This window comes from Eubalaena glacialis, chromosome 15 (assembly GCF_028564815.1).
Source record: "Eubalaena glacialis isolate mEubGla1 chromosome 15, mEubGla1.1.hap2.+ XY, whole genome shotgun sequence".
Lineage (NCBI taxonomy): Eukaryota > Metazoa > Chordata > Mammalia > Artiodactyla > Balaenidae > Eubalaena > Eubalaena glacialis.
The window spans coordinates 4,297,651-4,322,211 of NC_083730.1; the positions used below are offsets into that span (position 1 = coordinate 4,297,651).

At 47.2% G+C, this 24,561-nt stretch overlaps 1 protein-coding gene across 2 annotated transcripts in view; it reads right to left on the minus strand.

Annotated features, from left to right (window-relative positions):
* Positions 1-754: 754 nt before the first annotated feature.
* The window catches only part of ZNF407 (zinc finger protein 407), a 415,743-nt gene continuing 391,936 nt past the window's right edge, over positions 755-24,561 (minus strand). For both annotated transcript variants that reach the window (XM_061169918.1, XM_061169917.1), the window contains one exon: positions 755-2,162. In XM_061169918.1, the coding sequence (XP_061025901.1) occupies positions 829-2,162 (1,334 nt within the window). In that variant the 3' untranslated portion in view covers positions 755-828. The remainder of the gene's footprint in view (positions 2,163-24,561) is intronic.

Here is a 24,561-nt window from a genome sequence, read left to right on the forward strand (position 1 = left end):
CAATACTAAGAAACATTTGTTATAAAAGCAAAAATATTGATACAAACAATATTTTCCAGAGTGCACATTTCATATACTTTATTGTATGAAACTAAGTCAAAATTAGAAGCATTGGGTTTTCTTAACCAAGGTTTATTTTAACTGAATATAAATGCCAAGGCTTTTCTTAACCGTAGGCTTAAGAAGGAATCTTTTCAGCAGAAGCAACCAGGGCGATGACCACACCTAGATGTCTGAAGGGAGGAAATCCATACATGATATGAACAGGCTGCCTTTGGTTTGGGGACGCTGCGATCCTAAAATTTCCAGAAAAATGAAGAGGAGCCGACCGCTTCGACACGGTAATACGTGTAGCTGCAATTTTTAACCAAACGTGTAATAAAATGTTAAAACAGCGACATGCTGGACTGCAAGGGCAGCCGAGTCTCAAGCCATGAGACACACTTGTCACTCTGCCACTGCTGGGGCACAGTCCTTCCACAACTGAAACGGGAAAACATTTGTGGGGGGAACGAAAGAGAAGAACACTTAGCTGCTCGTCAGCACAGCGGACAGAACCGAGGGAAGAGCATCGACAGAAGAACCGAACAGTAGGCAGACCTGCCTCCGGCGGCCCCGCCCCACACGCGCCGGGCTCCTGCCCTGCGCGTCCTCGTGCCCCGTGCGCGCGGTCGGCAGGGACGTCACCCGGCCCAGAGCCTGTGCGCGCTCCCCGGCAGCCGCAGTCACTGTCGCGAAGGCTTTGCAAACGGAGCGCAGGGAGCACGCGCCTTGGGTGCTGGTCGCTCCGCGTCTGCCCCGCGCCGGGGGTGGGGCAAGGCTCCGGGCTCAGGCCTCGTGGAGTTCGCTGCTCTCTCTTTGGCTCTGGATGACCGCGGCCGCCGGGGAGCCCTCCTGGGTGTATATGACCATGCTCGTCAGCTGTTCCGTTTCGCCGGGGACCACGGCCTCGGCGCTGAGCGCGGCCCCGGCCTGCAGGATCTCCTGAGAGCCGGCCGTCTCTATCACAGTGTGCGAGTACACGCCCGTCTCGTCCTGCGCCCCCGGGGGCAGTTCTGTCACGATGTAATGAGTCGCCCCCTCGGGAAAGCCGCCGCTGGACTCCTGGACCATGGCCTGGACCAGCTCCTCGGTGACGATGATCTGTGAGATCTCGCCGTCCGACTCGGCCAGGTCCACGCGCTGGCCGTGGGCCTGGGCCTCCTGCATGATGATCTGAGAGCCCTCCCGGGCCAGCATGTGCACGGTGCCCTCCTCGTTCACGATGACCTGCGTGACACCGTCCTTCATGAACTGGCCGGCCGCGGCCGGGTCGCAGACTGTGAACTGCAGCACGCCCTGCACCACCTTCCTGAAGGCCAGCTGGGCGCGCTCTTGCGACGCGATCAGGGCCGCGGGCCGGACCGCCCGGCTCAGCGCCCCCGCGGGCTCCAGGGCGGTGCTGCCGTCCTGCACGTCGTGGCACACGTGGATCTCGCGGGCCTCGTCCGGAGCTGCGGCGGGATCCGCCGCCTGCCCTGGCAACGGGACCAGCACGTCTCTGGGGCCGGCCCTGCCCTTCTCCTCGGCCGCGGCCCGGCCCTCCGCCCCTCCCAGCTCGGTGACCGCGCACAGCAGGGCGTCCAAGGCCGAGGCCGTGTCCGGCGGGGGGATGCCGGCCTCTGCCAGGTCTAGAATCCCCTGCTTGGTCACCTGCTGAATCGCGGCCCCGCTGGGGCTGAGGGGCTCGTCCAGGCCGTGGCCTTCCATCGGGGCCCCCACGACCACCACCTGCGTGGCTCCGTCTGCCAGCTGCTCCGGCACCCCCGGCCCGGGCGCCACGCCGCCCACGTGCGCCCCGCTCTGCCCCGCGGCGATGACCTGCCCGTCCTCCGTGATGTGCACCACCCGGGCCACCTGACCGGCCAGCGCCAGCGTCTGCAGCGTGGCCGCGGCCGTCTCCTCCACGGAGGCGTCCAGGGCGAAGTCCCCGTCGTAGCCCTGGATGATGATGAGCTGCTGCACCGGCTCGGGCGGCGCCGCCGGCCGCCTGCTGCCCCGCAGGGGCCTGTCCTTGACCGGAGACTCCTCCGCCAGCGCGGCCGCCGTGAAGGGGCTGTCCGTCTCCACGAACGTGGCCCCCTGGCCCTTCAGACGGCATTCGTAGGACTTGGACACAATGCCTAGGGGAGACAGGGACCAGTTAGAGCCCAGAAAAATGACTTTCAGCCTTAAAAGTAAGACAGTTCTTCCGTAGACGCTTTAGAACCTCCGCTGCTCAGAGCAGCCGGCTCCCAGCCTCAGGGCCTCGGGCCGGCGCTGGGCGCTCGGAGGACTCTCACACGGGTGCCCCCCGGCTAGGAGCGGACTCAGGGGACGCCTGTGATGTGAGTGAGCGATGCCCACACCCCTGTCTACCGTCCTGATACAATCTCAGCGGCCTCCCTTCGCTTTTCAGCTCCTGGGGAAGGGATACGGTCGAGCCCTCTCAATTACGGCCATTTCTAACAAGATACTCCGTCGGTGGTGGTGCGTGCAGACCAGCAACAGTCAGTAGCAGTATCTCCTAACCCAAAGGAAACATCTTGTTTTTAATGTCCAAATATTAGCTACAGTATATTTGTTTATTCGACAAAAAGAATGAAAGCTCTGCATATTAAATTTATAAATAAGCCCTGGATAAACACAGCTCTACGAGTTTCACCTTCTGTGTCGGGCGCTAGGCTGGGGGCAAAGGCGGCTGGCCCGCCAGGCGTGGTCCCCCGGGAGGCCTGTGGGCGGAGCCCCGGGCGCCCAGCCCAGATGCAGGGGCTCTGCCGCCGGGGCTCAGGGGCGGCGGACAGGCCAGAACTGAGTGCGCGGCCGCGACAGCCACGAGAGCGGATGCCACTCTGTCGCTGTGAGGTTTGGCCAAGCGCCTGGCATGCAGCCACCATTCAGCAAAGATGCGTTTGTTGAATGACTTAAATATCGTGTAAGGTGAGAAGCACTACAGCAGAGAATAAACACTCTCAGGCTCACAGCCAGCCGGAGGGAAAGGAATATTCAAGCTCTCCCTTGGGGCTGGGAAGGGGAAGAGCCTGGAGACAGAGCAGCCCAGGGCCAAGCAGAGGTGAGTCTGGGGGGCCGGGGGGTTGGGCTGGGCTGGCTTTTAGGGGATTAGATAGCTCGGCCCCCGCCAGGCTCTCCGGGCCTCTTCTGACAGGAGGCACTAAGGCATCTGGACCACAGTCTGTGGAGAGAAGACACCTGTTGAATGTTTTTAAGCAGGAAAGTAAAACGAGGGCATCTGTTTTAGAACTGTGACAGAGGGTACAGCATTTATTATCATAAATACTAGCCCCAAATTCCTCTTAGTGAAAACACTGTGACTGTTTCAGAAAATGCAGAGATAAGCCCTTGGGACAAGGGCATATGCAAAATGCAGGGGTCAGGAGAGCCCAGAGGAGGGCAGGACTGGGGAGAGAGCGCCTGCAGGCTGCTGGCCTCAGCCCGACGGTCGGTCCCATCAGACAGCAACTGTCCCTCTCAGTCTGCATCTGTAGTCTGGACATCTACAGGAAGGCAGAGCAGCCCTGAGAGGCCTGCGGCTGCCGCCAGACTGAGAGTTTCAAGCCCATCTTACAGATCCCGGGGCTGCAGCCCTGAGCTGGTCTCCCGTTACAAAAAGGAGGCTCTGGCCGCAGAACCCAGGGTGGAAGAGGAAGGATGCGGGGAGGGTGAGAGGCAGGGGCGGGTGCTGAGGACGGCAGGGTGTGTGCACACCTGGCCCCCAGTGCCACCTGTGACACAGGCGATGCTTGTTTATAACTCAACGGGGAAAGTATGAGTGAAAACTGTTGTCTTTGTTTTCATAAAAAAGACAGAGTTTAAACAGAGTTCCTATTTTCTCCCTTAAGTCCTTAATTTTCTATCAGTTTCTTATTACCGCCTCCTTCCCTCCTAAGTAAGAGAATGATCTCTAAATGATCTATAGTATTTCTTTATCTCAATGGCAACCGCTTTTTAAAAACATTCCACTTTACTCTCCCTCATGTAGGTCCTTTTTTTAAAAAAAGCACACCTTACCCTTACCAAAGGAGAAAAAAGGATTAAGAATTATTAGATTATTATTGCTAACATCCCTTAAACACAAGACAACGATTTTGCTTACTGTGTTGGTGCCAGTCTGTAAGAAAGCATTTCTTTCAATACAGAGTCCACTTTAAGCAAAGACCCAGACAAGGCCTGCCTTTCAGCGGGTACAGCATCTCAGGCAGGAACCACAGAAGCTGTTAAATCATATTTACCCAGAGGACACAGCGGGCTCTCATCCAGACTGTAGCCAGTGGTCCCAGATTGCGAATCATGTGTGAAGTTATAAAAATGCAAACTCCCGGCCCATTCTGTGTGTGCTGGGACGTTTCATGTTCTGTGTCCACAGGTTCACCGGTCAGAAGTCTCAGGAAATCAAGCCACTGCATCCCCCTTAACTCTTGAGGCCAGAGGGAGCCTCCCACTCGGTCAGGGTGAGGGAGCCACGGGGTCTCCCAGGGCCCTGTGCTGCGGGGTCAGCGGGGGCAAAGCTTGGGGTGCGTCCTCGGGACTGATTTTCTGTCCACCATGTACTTTCAGCCTCGAAGCTCTGATTCCCAGTGAGGAAGTGAAATGTATAAGTAATCCATTTTTGTAAGCAAAGATTAGGAACGATTAACATTTATTCTTTCTCAGAGAGCTCTCTATAGTGTGAATCTTAGAAAGCTCATGGAACCATAGACTCTGTGGTCAGGAAAAGACCTGTGGGTCAATGGGACCACCTCCAGGAGCAGAAAATCCTGTTTGCTCATTCAGAGAATGCGGAACACTGGGCCCAGCAGACGCTGCTCCGGGCTGGGCGGACAGCGGCGGGTGAACCAGGCCCAGCTGTGCCCTCACCAACCAGGCCAACATAAACCATCTTTTTTTTTTTTGGCTGCAGCATGTGTGATCTTAGTTCCCCATCCAGGGATCGAACCCATGCGCCCTGCAGTGGAAGCTCGGAGTCTTAACCACTGGATCGCCAGGGAAGTCCCTACCATCACATCTTAAAAGCTGTTCAAACCTTCCCAGAGGACAGTCCCAGATGTCGACGATTCCAGCTAAATGATCTCCCTGACTATGGCTTTCTCTTGTTTACCCTCCTAGGAAAGGGGGGGACAATGGGGACCACGCAAGCAGGCTCCCAGCCAGCTCTGACTGAGGTGTTCAGTGGCAAGCAGCCACCGAGCACCCACTGCAGGGTGCCAGGCGGTCGATGGCACAGGGCAGCAGTCCCCACACTGGGAATCCTACCCCAGGGGCTCTGCAGACTGGCCCAAGGTTATGTGAGCGGATGAAGAGTTTTAGGGACTCAGCCCAGTGTGTCTAAACTCACCTGCCCAGGGATGTGCCTGCCTTAGAGATATCCCCTCCACCTCCCCGTGACCCTCTGCTTTACAAAAGGAAAACACACCCTTCACCATGGGACCCTCAGGAGGGTCAGAGTTCAGAAGATAAGCATGAGATCAGGTTAAACCACTCAGACCCTAGAAGAAAAGGGCTGAATCACCTGTGGTCCGTATGCTTTAACCTAATCGTGTGGGCGTTTTCTGAACCCTCTCTCGTCAAAGAGCTCAGAACGGGGCTCAGCGTAGGAGCAGAAGCCCTGCCCGATGGGGTGAGGCACTCCACGGGCTCTGAGTTCACCCCTCCACATAGGCCTGGGTCTCCCCTGGTGGATGTCGCCATCTCTGCTCAAGTTGCCACCTGCTGGGACCCCAAGAGCTCCTGCCTACCATACTTGCCAACGTCTTCCTCTGCTACGCCTGCAACTCCTCCCCTTCCCTCTATGTTTCTGCCGTGGATGGAACATTCCCCGTGCCTTTGTTACACTCTGAACCTGATCCAGTTCGTTTCTGCCCATTCTCTAAATCCAAAGTCATTCTCAGTTTAGAGTTTGGGAGAAAAAAAGAAACATGGATACAAAACATAAAGAAGGCAGCCTTCAAATCACCCTCCCCCATCCCTAACGGATCACTGCCCTTACAATAAAAGAGGAGGAACTACTGTAGCTGGGAGAGAACAAATACCCTGCTTTTTGGTATTCTCTGAGGGAAACGCTACAGGCTTGAGTCCAGGCAATTCCCTTCTTCAGTCTGCAACTGGACGCGAAACCTCTTGGCTGTAGAATTATCCTCTGAATCCCGTGCAGCACTGATAATTATGCCATTCTGAACTACTTACTGACTGTATTTGAATCCGGAGGTGGGTTAAGCCACTTCCAGACCATTAAGCGAACTACGTGGGTAAATACTGCTGCCGCTATGGGGTGTGACAAAGCTCATCGACAACATCTTCACCTCGGCTCAGCCCGAGCCCAGTGAGCCCATCGCGGTTCATAAATGTGAGTGCAGGTCTATCTTTGATTCAGCAATTTAATAACTTCGAGTGCTGTCAGTACTGCTTTGAAAAATAGCACCTATAAAATGTAACAGCCTCAATCAGATTGAAAAAGATTCACCCACTGAAGACTCTTCCATTTTGCCCATAATGAATTAATGTTGAGCTATGTAGAAGTTCAAGTGTCATTTAAACTAATGTGAATCTCTTCTGTAACTTTACATTCTGACCGGGCTATGACCAAGAATTTACTGGGCACATCAACTTCAATTTTTGAGATCTTTCTAGTAAATATGAACTGTAATGCTCACTAATGCAAATGGCCAAATGGATACAATACCTGGAACACAGCAAGTTTGTACAGATTTTATCCTTAACTGCTGAGTCACTGTTACTGCTCCAAAATCTTTAATGAAGCACGATAATCAACATGTTATTTACATTGCACTTGACAGTTTTCAAAGACAACGTGGGATTTCAGTATGCTAATAGTAGCTAATCAAATAATGTGTCTAAATCAGTCTTTTTTGGATCTGTTTCCAATAGGACAATAAGTAGCTTTGTGTAGAAGGTGCAAATGCAGGTAAAATGCAGCCGTATGCCTGTGTATGAAATCCCAACTCACTGCTTGTTTGCTTTCTTTCATGAGTACAGAGGTATTTTACTGCCTTCCCATAGCTCAACGCATTGAAAGTTTACAACTCAGTTGAAATGAAGAGTTCTTTTCGGGGGGGGGGGGGGAGGCGCGGTTTGAGGACCTGTTTTCAGGGCGGTGCTTTCTAATTAGGCTCACTTCTCCACAAGATTATTGTGGAGCTCAGTTCCTTCTCACCTGTCCCCTTTGAAGAGAACATCTCCAGAGCTGAAAACACAAGCTCCGTCACGCAGGAGCGGAGGGGTTAAGCTGCAGACTCGCGCTCCCCCGAACCGCGCTAATGGCTCTGTTCTGCTGTCTGCCGAGCTGCTGGGAAGCTACAAATAGGGTTTAGTACCTGACTACTTCCTTTTTGTGTGTGTGTGTTATTCTTTCGTTACTGTCATCATTTTTTCTCACAGAATAAATACCTTATGCTTTTGTTAAGCTTACATTTAATTAAAATGAACAGAATTTGTGCAGTAAACTCAAATGAAACAAATAAAACAAGGCCCCCTCTCTTGAAGGCATACGTTGTGAATGAAAAATGTCATTACAGACTAAAAAATTTTGCAGTAAACAGGGCCTACAGAGAGAAGTTTCCCCTGTAATGACATCCATAAAATACACAAATGGCACTTTTAGCACCATCCTGAATATGGCATTTTCTGTGCTCTATACACAATCTAAATGGTTTGATCATGGAGCATAATACTCCATTGGGTTTATAGAACAATCAATGTTCCATAAAATGATGTATTTGCCCAATAGGAGGCTCAGCAGTCACTGGTGTATGACACCGCAGGACAGAGGCCGGGCTCCTCAGCGGCGCACACGCGGGCTGCACACCTCCACTCACCCACCTCAACGGCTTCATCTCATCTGTGTCAAGTAATTTGTTGAAGACTCAGCTTGGCTTAAAAAAAAACTTGTAATAAAAATTCATAGAGTTTTCAGGAGAATGAAAGCTGATGACAATAGAAAGGTCACACTGTGTCTCCACTAAAGGGGTCAAAGGTCATGAGCAGTTCTAAAACCGAAAGTAGATTTCATGCATCGCCTAGCAGATAAAGATGGCATTAAAAGGACTTGTGTGGCTGAAATGTCGACCGCGCCAGGGAAGCCTGTGCTAATATCCGATGTGAGCCACTTTGCTGCCACCAGCCAGCATTTATTTTACATTTCTAAGCTACTCCTGAAACGGTATTACATGTTTATACACTGCTAGGTTACGTCTCAGACACCGTGTGTGTTTTAGATTTTATATTTAGGGAGCGTCCTAAGCTTGAAAACGTTAGGCTGCCTCACCGTCATAATTAAAGCACCTCGAATATGATGCAAGTAAAAAAGTAATGCCTTTTATATAAAAATTTGGGGCACACATGACACTGTGATTCTTAAGCCACATACAATTTTCCTCAACTTCAGTTTTAAGATGTAATTTTAACAAGAATGTTACAAAATCACACTTAATGTCTATTAAAATGAAACAATATTAACAGATTAGGCTAATAAATTAGAGCCGTATTTTAACGTCACAAAAGCTTCTAAGTTTCTCAAGTGAAAGCAGGAAAAATGACAAAATTCAATGAAATATAACCTTTTAGAAATTTCAAAGCAGGGAATAAATTATTCTTATAATGGCAGTCACCAATAGTATAGCCAGTCAAATTGATATCAATAACTGCTCTATAATGTATTCATTTTTTGGACAATAATAATAACCGGTATTCCTGCAGGAAGCCCCCCACGAGCGCCCCCTGCAGCCCAGGCTTGAAGAAGTGCCCGATTCTCCCCACACAGAATGCTCTGCACCCTGGCATGCCTGCAGAAAACCCCGACCGAGTCGTTCAGGAAAGACGATCACAGCCAGTGTGGTCCAGGATCGTAGTGGGCTGTGGACCAAAATGACAATTTCACCATCTTTTTCTTTTTTTTTTGAGAGATAACAAAGGACGGTCAGTACCTTATGTCTATTATTTTCAAGGGTTAGAAATGCATTTTGGTCAATGTTAATAAAATTCACACACAAATAAGAAATATTGAAGTTACTGGAGACACAAAATTAAAATTATCTTCCGATTTTGGCATGCTTGTTAAATGTGATGGCTATACCAGTGAGACTTATTTCAGAGCACAGGCCTGTGCTGGTCATTCTGAAACCTACACTGCTGTGCACTGGCCTAAGGATGTGTTAAATACACGACAACCCGATAAATAATTTTGGTAAGTATCTGCTTTATGCCACAAATAAGCACAACGGTCTGTGTTAGAGAGTTATAGTAAAAGTCATTGCTCTGTCCTTAATTTCATGAAAGCCATTATGTTATAAGAAGAGATGAGGAAAATTATTTTTCTGTGAAAAATTACCTGAAGTCCACATCATTTCTGAGAAGCTTTCACATAGGTTCAAACATACAGTTTTATAAGACACCCCGTGCGATTTTTACTGAAGGAAGATGTACATAAGGCAGGACCCAGATTTAGGTAACAAAAGCCTTAGTCCTTTTTCCCTCAATTATCACTAGTAGTACACTTAGGACTGGTAGCGATCAAAGATAACCAGATAAGACCCTTGAAAGAAATTCTAAGATATCCAGGAAAAACCAAGAATAAACTTAATGTCAAGTTGGAAATGCAGAACCGGCCAGGTTTCTAACTTTGCGTGGAGGGTCTCCACGGGCCTCGGTATTTCCATGGGCACTGAAGAGTGACAAAGAGTAAAAGACAATATTTTACTTTTAAAGTCACAAACCCTAAGAAATTCTGTATTATATCAGACCCTTGGGTATATATTATCACTCCCCTGCATGAAGATCTAATGGGAATCACACACACAAATCTCACTCAGGAAGATGGGGCCTTTAAGGTCACCTTGACGGGCTCCTGGGGACGGTGCCGCGGGGGCGGCACGTGAACTGTTTCTCTGCCCCTGCCGAGGCCTGTCTATCAGGATGTGACCACAGAACTTCGGAAACTTGACTCGTGACAGAAATAGTGTCATCATGCTTCACGAATGTGACAAAACAGGACTAAAGTTAGAAGGTAAGGTGCCCTGATCTCGTCATTTACCCACAAAGAGCACTTCTTAAAACAGCCAGTTGGTTTACTAGCAGAAAGCGCTCAGATGCCTTGAACAAGCTGGGGAGGGCGGGGGCTGTGTGTGTCGGTGCACCTGGCATCCTGCATTCATTCTGGGGGTCACGGTGGGCCCTGGCCACCATGGGGGAGCCCATCCGAGACACTCGTGGGCTTCCCCAGCACGTTGTTCTCACCCTGTGCCTCCGACCTCACATGTCTCGTGCTCCTGGTGCCAGCTGATGACAGGTAAACTGCGCCCCACACGCTTGCATTTGGGAAGCTTGGGGGCTTGAACAAGCAGTGGAATTTTAGGCCAGCAGCATTTCTGAAGGCCTTCGAAGACTCCAAATAAACAGCAGCCCTGTCTGTTTACTGCAAGACTGCCTCCGTTTGACTTAAAGATGTTAACTTAGACTAGCACTGACATTCTTTTTGGAGTTACGGAATCAGAAAATTAGGAAGCCTGACGATCTTTTCCTAAATGTCCTCTGACCGCTTATAAAACTCCCCACACAGATAACGCAATATTAGGAGACAAGGCCTAGTCTTCAAAAGTTGTAACTGTTACGCGCACTTAAGAGGTAAAATTATGCAACTAAGAAGCCCAGCCAAGCCGTTAGTGGGCCTCCGCTAACAAGGCTGACTTCACAGGCCAACAGCAGATTAAACTGGCCTCCTTTGTTTCTCTGGCAAACCCTATAAAAAAATCACATTCCCTTTTGGAGGCAGGTTCAGATTTCCCGTGTTTCATAGTATCTTCCTATCTTTGCTGAGGAAATGAGAGGTGGCTGACGTCTGTCTCCATCGTAGACACTTTTGTATGAAGGTAAAAAGCAAACCACTCCTCGGTCACAGCACAGAGGCACCGTTAAAATCAAATTTACAGTACGCAGGCCCTGCAGCCGGGCAGAGCGCACTGTTAGTACTTTAGCCATCGGCAGGGCTGCCGGAGGCCCCGCATCTGCTCACGGCCGAGCGGCGGCAGCGGCGGCACACGCAGAACGACGCGCGCTTCCCCTCCACGTACTACCCCAGTCATCCGCTCTGGGCACGCGGCTGCTGCCTTCCCGTTAGGCTGCCGTGCGAGAGGGCGCCCTGAGCGTCCCGTGGCTGGGACCTGCCCCCGAGGATGGGCTCTGACGACAGCAGACACCCTGAGGCTGGAGAGCGAGAACGCGGGGCGCCGGCGCCCAGGTGTGGGCGGCAGGTGCCGAGGAAGGTCCGGCAGTGAGGACCTGACCACTGAGCTCTAAGACAAGCAGAGTCAACGCTGACTCGAGTCCGTGAAAGTTCGAGTGAGCAGTGGTTGCAGGCCTGTCCTTCCCGGGGTCCACCAGGCTGACTCGGGGGGCGCTGGGTGCTGTCCTGGTCTAAGGCTGGCCCGCCCGGCACTCGGCCTTCTCTGCAGTGAGGACGGGACAGAGGCAGGGTCGGGGTGGGGAGACTACTGGTCAAGGTGGAAAACAATGGTTTATTTTCTTCTGAGCCGGTGAATTCCACCATCTTTATTTTGAACATCTTCCTAAATACCTAAGTTAAACTCCTCTGTTAAAATTGCAGAATATTTATATGCCTGGGATAACAAAAGTTAAAACTGATTTAAAAATATCAAACAGAAGACAAATTTTGAGGCTTGAACCCTCGCTTGGAAATGAGTGGAATGAATGAAAATAAACTTACAAATTGAAACACTGGCTGAAACGCCAGCAGTTGAAATCTCAGGTCCATGACATGGACATGCCAGGCGCCAGCAGCTGCCCCGCTCCTGCCGGGCGGTGCTCCCGAGGGGCAGGGAGGGGTCAGGGACCCTTTGAAAGCACAGGACAGCTGAGTGGATGCGTGCACGGTGGGACGCCAGCACCGCAGCAGGACACGTAGCTGCTGTCACGTGTCTAGAGGTGGCGCTTTGTGCCCCGGGGTCTCAGCAGTGGCGCACGCCACCTGTAAAGTCCTCCAGCAAATCTCCCTGGTGCAGGTTCTGAACCAGGATTCATATCCAGTGAGGCGAGAGTCCAGCCAGGGGGACAGGGATGTGCACAGCATCACACGATTCCTTTGGTGCATCCAGAGGAGAACCTGAAAACCATCTCTCTGAAACATTACTGGTTCGCTAAGGGGCTGAAAGGCTTTGTTAAGTGGGCAGCCCTGTTTAAGGAGAGTTCGAGGTTGCTCTCCGATGGGCAGACACACGGCCACCAGACAAACGATGTCGGGGACCTAACACCAATCCCTAACAGGCATTTCTCAAAAAGCTCTAGGGTGAGTATACTTTCAGCACAATTTCCACATCATTACGAACTGAATTGGAGAGCGAGAAATCATCTCCCAAATAACAGACCTGGGCATTGAAAGATGCTGAGTCATCAAAGGAAGATGGGCGATTACTTACCCTTGATTTTACCAGGACAGCAAGGCATAGCCGAGCAGGTGAAACCCTTCAAGAGAATTCAAAACCATCAAAGAAACAAAGTGTTTCGTGGTGAACTCTCACTTATCCAGTAAGACTAATCCTTAAATCTCTAGGTATTCTAAGGTTTTAGTTCCACTTATATTACTAACTTAAATTTGCTGGATGTTCCAATTCAGGAACTTGGGTATTTCAGATCATTTTCTTAATTATTTATTCAACAATATTATTAATATAAATATTAACGTTGAGGCTAAATTCCTGTATTTAATCCCTTACATCAGTAAGGCAAACGTGAACTTTTTAAGGAATGAATAATCTATTTGAAGATACTGGTATGACAGATAATTACAATAATAATAATTACAATAAATAAAATATAAAGTAACTAGATAACATACAAATAGCTATGCCTTCAAAGAAAGAAGAACTCACTTGGTCTAGGCTAGGGATCAGGAAAGTACTCACTGACACCTGGGTCTTGAAGGCTGAGTAGGAATTTGTCAGGAAGTGAAAAAAACAGTGGTGAGAACCCCACACCATTCTAAGCATACGTCAAAGCCAGCAAGTGGTGTGGCCTGGCTACAAAATCTTAGCATGGCGGGACGACAGAGGGACAGAGTGAAACGGCGGGACTCGTCAGATCCTGCAGGGCCCAAGCGTGTGACTTTGGGTATCTGATAATGACAGGAAGGCACTGAAGAAAGTGAAGCAAGGAAATGACATGATCGCATTTGTATTCTTGGGAACGAATTGTGGTGAGACTGCAGGACTACGTGTAGCAAAGGTGTTCAACGCGAGGAGCCTCATCTGGAGGCCTCGCAGGGGCCAAGGTGCAGGAGACTAATAAGAGATGAAGGCAGGGCACGTGCGTAGTTTCAGTGGGGGCAGAAAATGGGGAGGGCCTGGGGGGGGCCTGGACAGACCCGTCAAAGGGAGCTGCGGCTTGCACACCTCTGCTGCTCATCCCCGCACACGCGCTCTGCACACCTCAGCTCATCCCCGCACACGCGCTCTGCACGCCTCAGCTCCTCCCCGCACACGCGCTCTGCACGCCTCAGCTCACTCCCGCACACGCGCTCTGCACGCCTCAGCTCATTCCCGCACATGCGCTCTCTGCACGCCTCGGCTGCTCATTCCCGCACATGCGCTCTCTGCACGCCTCGGCTGCTCATCCCCGCACACGCGCTCTGCACGCCTCAGCTCATTCCCGCACACGCGCTCTGCGCGCCTCAGCTCACTCCCGCACACGCGCTCTGCACGCCTCAGCTCACTCCCGCACACGCGCTCTGCACACCTCAGCTCATCCCCGCACACGCGCTCTGCACGCCTCAGCTCATTCCCGCACACAAGCTGTGACCCTGTGCTCGCTCCCCTGTTCCTTTTCTGTTCAGCTCTGCTTCCTCCCCCCGAACATCCACCTAGCGTGGGAAGGGACCTCGAGGCTCCGTGTTGCGCCAGCGCCTAGCCCGACGGCACCACGGGTTTCCACACCTGCTGGTGGAGCAGATGAAGCAGATGAGGGCAGGGAGGGCAGGGCCTCCATGGGGGCAGGAGGGCGGGTGGGCGCTGGGCTGCAGGACGGGAGCGCCCCCCCCACGTGATCAACCTGTGAGCACCTTTGTGGGCCGGGGATCACACGGGTTGGGCCGGGCTCGGAATGGACTGAAGGAGGTGGGAAGGAAGAGAAGGCAGCGGTGCCCGTGGGGCAGAGGTGGAAGGTTCACGTGTAACAGCCCCGGGCTTTCCCCGTGGACTCTGCTCTCGTACGGAGCACAGCGCCTCTCTGCTTCAGTTCACATCCTGAGCCGCTGCCCCGCCCCTCGCCACTGTCTCGGCCGCAAGGTCCCCAGACAAGGACCAGGTCCCGGGTGCTTTCTGACCCTCCAGCAAGCGGTGCACTGCGCTGCTATGGGGGACGCGGGGCATTTGGGACGGCAGGGGCAACTGTTCCCACTTTGACTTCAAGGAAATCAGTCAAGCAAGAACTTAAACACTGTCTCCTGTAACAGCAGAAAAGCCTGAGACTCCAGTTCCTGCTCCATGAGCCTGGACGGAGGCTGCTCAGGACACACAGCCGCGGGGCTGTCAGTGCGACGCTGGCCCGGCGGCTCTGCCCATCACAGAATTTTAACGTGTTTCTGTCCTCGGCCATGTACTAGTTAACTTACCCCCTTAGACTGCAGCTTAATGACTGGGAGCGTGAGAGCAGCGATCAGTTAAATGTAAGTCAAGGGGGAAAGTGCTATGACAGGAGTTCTGCAAATCTGCCTCAGATGGACTTCCAGAATGATTCCTGTATTCATTTGATCAAGATTCTTATATAGCACATAAAGATATCTCTACTACGTTAAAAGCCAATTAAAAAGGGGGCATATTACATCCATATACGTACAATATCATATCCCAAAGGGAAAGAAAACATATCAATTTAATTTTTCAAGAATAATGACTCTGCACAGGCAAAATATGTTATTTGCAAATAAGTGCTTGCAAATAGCAGGCTCTCTTATCTTGTCATTTCAAAGCAAAGCAAACATTTTAAACGTAATTATAAAAATGTATGAAAATACTCGTTGATTTTTTTTAAAAGGCAGAAAATGTCAAGGATTCCAGCATCAGCTCAAGAGTGCAGCTCTCAGTTTAGAAGTCAAGGTGAGAATCAGATTCCCGTGGGAGAACCAAATACCTAGTTGCTTATTTTTTGGCATCATGCTTTGGGCCAAGGGAAAGGTTGGGCTTGGCTGGCAACTGCACGTTTGGCTGCTACCAGCATCGAGATGGGGGCCCCAAATAACGAGGGGTGACCTCCCCCAGGCAGTGCGTGGGAGGCTGAAAGGAGATCTCAGTTAGGGAAAGAGACTGAGGGCACACTGGTGACTGCAGAAGAGTCAGAGCCAGAGAGACGACTAGGCAGTCAAGACCCTGGGTCTCGGAAGGCGAGAAAGAAGAGGGTGATCAACCGTGTGAAAGGTCAGAAAGAAAACACCATCAAGACTGGAAGTAGGTCTCCGATAGGTAATGTGTTACCAGGAAGACCACGGGATTTATCCCCCAACCTGAATACTGCTGAGAGAAACAAGGGCAGTGATTGGTCAGAACACGAAACAGGGGGCGCAGGCCTCACACCGTTGTAGATAAACCAGGACATATGTTGGCCTAGGTTCCACGACTAACATGGTACAACGATCCTGGCGTTTTTCCTTTAGAGCACATTGGTACTGAGTTATGAATAGCCACACACGGTATTAATCAGAATACAACACTACCTGATTAGTGGCTTCATTAATAGAAAGGAGAAAAGGAAGGTATTCAAAACTTGGAATAACATTTACAGAAATATGGAAATTCATATGTTTTCCTTCACCTCTATTCACTATTAAACGTCATCAAGTGTTTTTCTGAACAAAAATGTCCCACTCTTTCTTGGCATCGCAAGACAATCAGAATGACAGTACTGAATTAATTCCTCATTTGCTGGCTGAAAGAACCTCGAAGCTGAATTGCCAAAGGGCAGACTAGAGAGAGTGACACCATACATCTCAGCTTTTATATATGTCCATTTGATTACTGCGCTTGTATGTCTGTATTATCTTACTGGTCTAACAGCTGTTGTCTTACTTCATTTACAGAGTGCCAAGGTATCTATTAGTAGTAACTAAGCTGTGAAAAGTATTACTAAATAACTGGAATTCTTAATAGAAATTCCAGGAAGTCCAGTGGATAAATCACGGACCTAAAATGAAGGAAAAAATACCTCCTAGGAAAGGTTCCATTAAATGCACCTTAGAAAAGCTGGCCTCTGACTGCAGCCCGCCCAGGGGCCAGGGTGCTCCCACAGGAGCCGCCCCTGGACCTCCTGCGCTGTGCCTCCAGCGTTGGAAAATCCAGCCTCACCTGCTTTTTTTTCAGGTGCTTTGAGTAACTTCTATTGTCTGGGCCTCCCTCTTACTAGTGACTCCTACTGGCTGGAACAAACACTGTTTGCTTTTTCTGCCCTTATTTTTGACACCATCCTGCTAGTGATTAAACAACCACAGATCAACCTTGTATGCCAGTTTTCCCTATCCAACAGACAAACAACTCCGAAAATTATAATTTAGCCAGCCCACCTCACTGAGCTTGGTTCTTTCTTAAAAATACACTTTTATTATTCAATTTTTGGTTTTATTGTCCCACTTTTTGAATTTATTTATGTGTAGAATCAGAATACTAAACATTCTAACTGATATACTCAAAATTAGCTTGAATTTTGGATACAGCCTTATTAATAGAGAAGGCTTCATTCCTTTTCAATCTACAAAGAAAATGTCATGAACTTAACTTATCTGGCCCAAACTTAGCTTGGACATACTGAAGGTCAGAGAGCAAGGGGCATTTGGGAGGAAAACACCAAATCCCGATAAGAGACTTTTTGGCTTGAACCTTCACGGAACATGTGGATCTAGAGAGAGGAAGTTTTTATTAGGCTTAAATTCAACACCATGAAAAGAAAATATCAAGGAAGAGAGGCCGTTAGCGCACGGACTCTGCACAGCCATTCAGAGCGGCTGAGCCAAAGGCGGTGCTCCTCGTTCTCCATGTGACAGATCCCGGGACTTGACCGCTGGGGACAGGCCTCCGCCGGGCTGATGGCCACAGTCTGGCTGTGGACTGGCTCGGCTTTCTATCTACTGGATGATGAGTGCATTTGACTTACGTATCAGAACGATGAAACCTTTCCCCCAGAACACCCAAATATGAGACAGACGGGAAGTGAAGCAGTGCGGGCTGAGTGGGCAGAGGGCTCCAGAGCTGCTCGGCGTCCCATCCGCCTTTCTGAGAAGGCCCGGGCCTCTCAGTACCTCGTTTAAAACCCATCGGGTCAGATGCTCTCAGCTTCTCCTTGCTGGAGAGTTCTGCGATTCCAGGATAACGCCGGTACTCTCGGGGACAGCCGATCAACCTGACCCCCACCACTGTCTAGTCTACAGAAAACATCATCTAATCATTGGTCTCATATCGTTACCTTTAAAAAATGAGGTGGTGTAGTCAGGTCCTTTCCTGTTAAGATATGAATAATACACATTCTCTTAAATATCTTAACACACCTCCACCTCCACAATACAGTAGCTGACTGTGTTATTTAGATTTGGAAATTAATGCGCTGATGGTAGCATTACAGCTCAAGTGGATTTACAGTCATCGTATTTGGCCCAGTGTGATTTCAAATAAGAATGACTTCTGATTGTTTGAGTGGAAATTCAGAAACATTAAAAGAAGCCATGTTAAAACTGGCTGGTTCATCCCATGCAAACACTGCGCATTAAGATGGGAAATTCCCATTCATGAAGATAATGAAAACGGACATCAGTATAATAAAATACCAGGTTTACAGACTCGGAGACCTACATAAGCAGTAGATTTCCTCCTTCTACTTAAAAGCATGTTCATCCAACCCCACCCCCATTCATATTTGATCTGCAGTCCAAAAACAAAGCCGTGTTAGCACAAAACCTTATAAGATGACTCAAGATTCTCGACATTAAAGTTTCCATTTTTTAAAAAGAAGAGGGTGTAGGGGTGACAAGTATTATAGCCGAGAACAAACAGTGCAGCAAAGAAAGCAGCAGATCAATGGATGCCCCCCGACTCTGGCACTCATGAAACAGCCACATGAATAGCACCACGGAGAACAAAAGACGATGATGATAAAATTGGTGCTTTTGTTTTATAAGGCTGGCACAGACGGGCCTGGCAGCCTTCATGTTTCATTTTCATGAAACTTCAGCCACCTTTCCAGGGCAACATTTCCACTGTTTGCAGGCAAAGGGTCCCTGTGCAGGAGGCCAATGACTTGCCAATGATTTTGCTGAATGCCCCAACTTAAGCCAGAAAAAGGAATTTAAACACTCAGATAGGTTGAGTACTGATAATCCTATATAGCAATGTAAACTGAATGATTTAGTTATTAACATGCATTTTAATTAAAATGAGTAACTTTTAATTCCCAGTTAAGACATAAAACTTTCTGTTGAGATGATCATAGCTACACATTTTACATGCATACATACTTTTATCTTAATCTAGCTGAAAAAAACAGTCAGTCCTCATTCAGACACATATTGCTGATACTGCATTCTTTTACTTTACAATAATATCCTAGAAGAAAGTCTTTGCTACAATGGAATTTGCACCAGTAAGTTTAGCCTGAGTTGACTGCAGCAGTAACTAGGGTAAGAACCCAGAAGACTCTGATATACAAAAACATCTTTAGTCTTGGCCCAAAACATTAGGTATGTGGTGATCTTTAGTAGAAAGTAAGAAATTTTAAACAACACCACAGGTACAATAAGTGATACTTCCCCCCTCCCCAAAACCAATCAAATATCATATGGTTTTAGTCATATCTGGCATATTTATATAATTTACTCACAATAAAATATACAAGTAATACATTTATTTCATGCCACCTAGCTTAAACATATCAACGAAAATCTCATTTGTCACTACCAATTGTCACGTTTTAGAAAAAGGCCACATATATGAGATAGGAACAAGGCTATTTTAAACTCAGACCCACTTCCTCATCAGAAGGATTACTGAGGGTTGTTCCTAATACTGGAAGAATAGGAAAGGAAGACACAACACCAGCAAACGCTAAGCCAAACAAACCAAACCAGTCTGAACAAAGCCTAAGGTAACAGGATCTGTGAACAATATGGAATCTTCTAGTGGCTTCTTGAAGTCAAAGCCAGAGCTATCAAGGAATCTAGTTCTAGAGGCTTTGTCTCCTTATAAAAACAAAACAAAAAACCCTTTCATGAAATTTTATGTAAACAAGTTAATTTTGTGCGCTTGTTCAAAGGGCAAGACATATTTTCCCTAAAATGCTACTACATATTCCTAAAAACTGATCTAATACCACTTCCGTGAATTATGAAAACTTTCTGTAAAGGTTCTAAGGATGTCAGAAAAGGCCAACTGCTCTCATCGACTAGAACATTTTCAGTAGTGTTTTATATTTTGGCTCCAAAGATCAAAATCTTATGCTGACCATATTTCCATATCTCTCAGTACCTTTTTACAGAAGCATAGAGTAGACACCAAAGGTTGAAAGTAATCAAAATAATTCACAACTGCTTAGCACCTCTTAATGTCCAAAATAAACCTAGCAGTTTAGCAAATTTAAAAATTCTGTCATTGATTATTAAATCAGCTGGCTCCCTGCAAATCTCTCTCTATACTAATCTTCAGGTATATATACTTGGTTGGAGGTTGGACTCACATCAAGATGCACGGCACTTGACCTGGCAAGTTACTCATTTTAACCAACAGCTTAGATAGAGCCACAGGGGCAGCTTATCAAACCTGACCACAATAGAATGTTACGGCTGCCACGGAAGGGAACCCCATCTTTGGCCACTTTAAGAAAACACAGTACTTGCAAAGGAGAGCACTGCATTCAGTGCCAGGAACTGTGTTTTAATGGAGGGGCACAGACTGCCACACGTCCACATGGAGGTGACGCAGGAGGAAAAGGCTCCCTGTCCAGAAACCTCACCATAGGAACAAAGGAGGGAGGGGGGAAGGGACTGAGCAGGCTGCCTTGGCAAATCTAGATTTGGTGGGTGGAATTAAGGACATAAAAACAGTCTGCAAGTATCTGGCAAGCTGCCATGTAGAAGAGGGATTGCACATCCCCGTGTAGCTCTCTCATCATGAGAATTTTCTAAAAATTAGAGCAATTCACTCATGGATACACACGTGGAAAGATGCTCAACATCATTAGTCACTAGGAAAATGCCAATTAAAGCCACACGAGATACCACTACACACTGACTAGAAGGGCTAAAGTTAAAAAGACTGATAACACCAAGTGCTGGTGAGGATGTGGAGCAACGGGAACTCTCACACGTTGTTAGTGGGAATGCGAAATGGTACAGCCACTATGGGAACCAGTTAGGCAATTTCTCAACATATGACCTCGAAATCCCGTTCCTAAGGAAATGAAAGCATATGTCCACACAAAGACCTGTGCCCAAATGTTTACAGTACCTGTACTCATTATCACCCACAACTGGAAACAATCTAAATGTCCATCAACAGGAGAACAGAAAAGCACACTGTGGTACATCCATACAATGGAATAATGCTAAGTAATAAAACAAATGGCTGCTGGGTGCAACAACAGGAATCTCATTTATGTGACATTCTGGAAAAGACACTACTACAGGGACAGCCAAGAACTGGGTGTTGGGTGAAGACAGTTACCATAAAGGGACACCAGGAGACATCAGGGGTGATGGAAATGCTCTATAACTTGACTGTGGCAATGGTTACATGACTGCACACATTGGTCAAAACTCATCCAGCTGCAAACCTAAAAAGGATTAAATTTACTGTTTGTAAACTGAGCCTCAGTTTTTTTTTTTAAAGTCAATGCTCTACATATAGACATTTGAGTTCCTTGTCACGAAAAGTTCTTGAGCAGCATCTAGATGATTTCCTGTCACAGGGGTTACGGGTCATGTTCCTGCATTCAGTGGCCAACTGATCATTTTGCATCTAAGGAACTTAGGAGTGGATAGTTATACAACACCATGACTTTCTTTTCCTTTCTTTTCTTTTCACCATGACTTTTCTTTTCCTCAAACATCTCCAGTTGTTTAGAGCAACTCAAAGACTTATTTTTAGCAGCTGAAAACAAATCTGCTCTGTCCAGTGTCATATTTATTTTCTACAGACAATGCAAATCCTATGGTTCATATAACCTTTTGAAGTCTAACAATTACAAAAATCATTAGGCTGAATTATCATTTACTTTTTTTTTTATCTTATCGATGATACAGAAATGGGCAAGGCTAATTCAAAGGGCAATGAATATTCACAGAAGCCAAATATGTATAAATTAGATACCTAAAAAGAGGAGATGCAAATTATCTAAGGCTGAAGATGGACTCTTATCAGGAAGGCTTAGTGTTATGTCTGTAGGAGATACCAGGAAGTTTTCCCTGCTATTTGTATTGACATTTGTGAATGTATGTTACACTCTATTTAATTAAGGAAAGGCCATATCTTAAGTGAATGTGGCTTTATATAAAAATGGGGATGTGACTATCTACCATATGGCTATAACTGTGGTCAATTAACATTGTTTTTTATTTCCCATTTATCCTTTATTTAGTTACACTAGTACTGAATATGGGCTTTCTGCTTCGTTTCGTTGTTGTTTTGTTTGTTTGTTTGTTTTTGGTATGCTCCAGTGGAAGCCATATGTGAGAGACCCCCGGTGCTCCCTCACCAGCCCTGAGTTATCTCATGGTTTCAGTGACAGTCTGAGAAGAATGTCAAGCTGTTGCTAGTTTAGATGGATTTGTGTGTGCGTAGCAAGCATGAGAGTGAGTGTGCTCCAATATTGCTAAAGAAAGGGGGGAAATCCCACAGCTGTTCCAATGGTCATTAGGGGCTTCTCTTTTATACTAATAATACTGATGACCACTTACAAACATGATGAGGCTTTTTTCAATCTGGCCACACTGCTATCTTTTCCTTAATAATGTGATTTTAGGTAGACTTCAAGACTCAGGTAGCTCCAGATTAAAATCCAAGCTTGGCTACTAACTAGCTATATGTGCCGAGACAGCTTACTTAACCCTTCTAAGCTTCAGTTTCTGTCTTTAGAATGGGGTAACGGCAGCGTGCAGGGTATTTTAAGTATTGGGAACAGTGTGCAAAGCACCAGGTAGCACATGCTGGGCCTGCAGTGCTTCACACATGGCGGACACCCTTGTTCCTGATTCCTTCCAGAACTGCTGACTTCAGAAGTCATTATCGCTTCTGAAAAAAACCTCCTATACCATGAGTCTGACCCAATATTCATAACAGTGCTTGGTGGTATCACACATGGAGCTATGCTGCTCCCCACGTGCTCTGCCACGGCAGCTTTCAAAGCTGCTTTTCACAAGTTAGGATAGGGTTCAGAAGGCTGTGTATTAGAAACAGCGTAAAAAATTTAATGAATTTACAGTTAATTGCAGCAGCATCAATATTGGTTGATTTAAATAGTGCATGTTTTGGGAGAAGCATTATGCAGCAGAACTTTGTGTTCTGATTGGCAAAGAGGGGCTATTTGCAGACTATTAAATGCACGTACTCAGCTACAAGTTACTGATGAGTTTATGATATTTAATGGTTTATCTTGTGGTTGAAACCAAATACAGGCAACTCCTGACCCCGAAACTAAGGTAATATGTGAAGTGGTACTGTGAACTCAGAACAACTGACAAGGTAGGAAGGATATACCTACCTTGGATGTAAACCCAACCGATGAGATTTAAAGGAAGGTAGTCTTTCACCCCATTTTGAATAAAGATCAATACCCATAATCTTTTTTTCTTAACATACTAAACATGGGGAATCAATTCATAACCATTCAGTTTAAATAAGGTTTTTTAAAAACTGTGATTGTTCCCTACCAATGAATATCCAATGTCCAGGATCCAGGATCCAACACCCTACTCCCACTCCAGCCCGGACTTCAGGTTTTGAGGGAGACAACACACGGCACGGTGTTCAGGCCTCCTCTGGTTGGTAAGGGCAGCCCCCCTGGTACAACAGCTGCTTCACACCCCAGTTCACGTGAGCTACCTGAGGGATGAAACACAGTACGGAATTTGGGGAGCAGAGGTCAATGAATGACAAGTGTGGAAAAGGGGCCACTGCTTACAGGAAGTTAAAGGCCAAACGTTCCAACTGAAGTAACTGCAGAGAGGAGGCCAACTGGACGGCTGTGAACACGCAGAGCCGTGACTGTGCCTCCGAGTCGTGGCCCCCAAATTTAATTGTACACAACTCATTCACCGTGGCTTGAAACAACAGATTCAGTTTATGAGAAAACTGAGATTTAACCCAAAAAATTTCCCTGGGGAAATGTAGGAAATCGAGCCTTTTCTTTATGACTATGATTTTGAAACTGTAACCTGCATCAACTCAAACTACCATCAAATGCCTGAAATCAATTGTCAAGAAAGACTCTCTCCATAATGGTTTAAAAAAAAAAAAAAAAAAAAAGGAAAAAAAAGAAAAGAAACAGGAAGAAACCTTGGCACCTCTGTTTGGAAACTGGTTAAGAGATAATGTGCAAAACTCAAAACTTCAAGTATTCATAAGATTTAAAAAAAAACATTTAAAACAAATGATTTGACAGCTGCAAATGCAGGATAACACCTAGCTGAATTATAGAAACAGTGTGGATAATTACTTTTTTCAAACGTAGGGCTCTGTGGACCAAGGTCCTGTCTGAAGGTCCCTGCAGCACAGTTTCTATGCAGTAATACAAATCCCGTCGTCACACCGCCCTAAGTCTCTTCATCATCTGCACATCAGTAAGAGTGATGAGAGGCGTCCCATGATTCCAGCAGTCTTCCTTTGAAGGATCCACATGTTAATTACTGCACTAATTATGGTTTTTTGAATAACTAACTGAAGTAAGCAGCCTATGGGAGGTACAGGCATAAACCTAAAACTGAGAAAATACTAGTTACTGAATCATCAGTGTAAACTGACACATCGAACAGGTTTAAAAGAAATGGAAGCAGTAGATTTTAAAAGACAAGCATCTTCAATAATTAGGGCTCCGTAAAGCAAAAAGAAATGTTATTTCTTAACGGCAAGTGCATTTAAACTGTTATCTAAAGATCTGAAGGTAACCCTGCTTAAGTCACTGCTGCTTCTTTTGTTATTAGAAAAACATAATTGTTCCAAATAATTAGCACTAGAGTACATCACAAGCTGACAACAAAATTATAGAAATCTTCATATTCAGAACCCTCTAGCTGGCTATTAGGAACAGTTTCTGATCATAACCCATTAGTTGAAGTGCTGTGAGTTTTTGATTGCCACCAAATAACCTCAGATATCTGCCTAAGTGAACAGCCCCTATTTATTCAGAGTTTTCTTGACAGTAAAAATTGCTTAGGGTTTTACAGCTGCCACACAAAAGAACGGTATTCGATGTGTGCACTTGGAAGATCAGGTGATACAATAATTGAAACATGGATTTTAAATACACTTTTAACTCCTA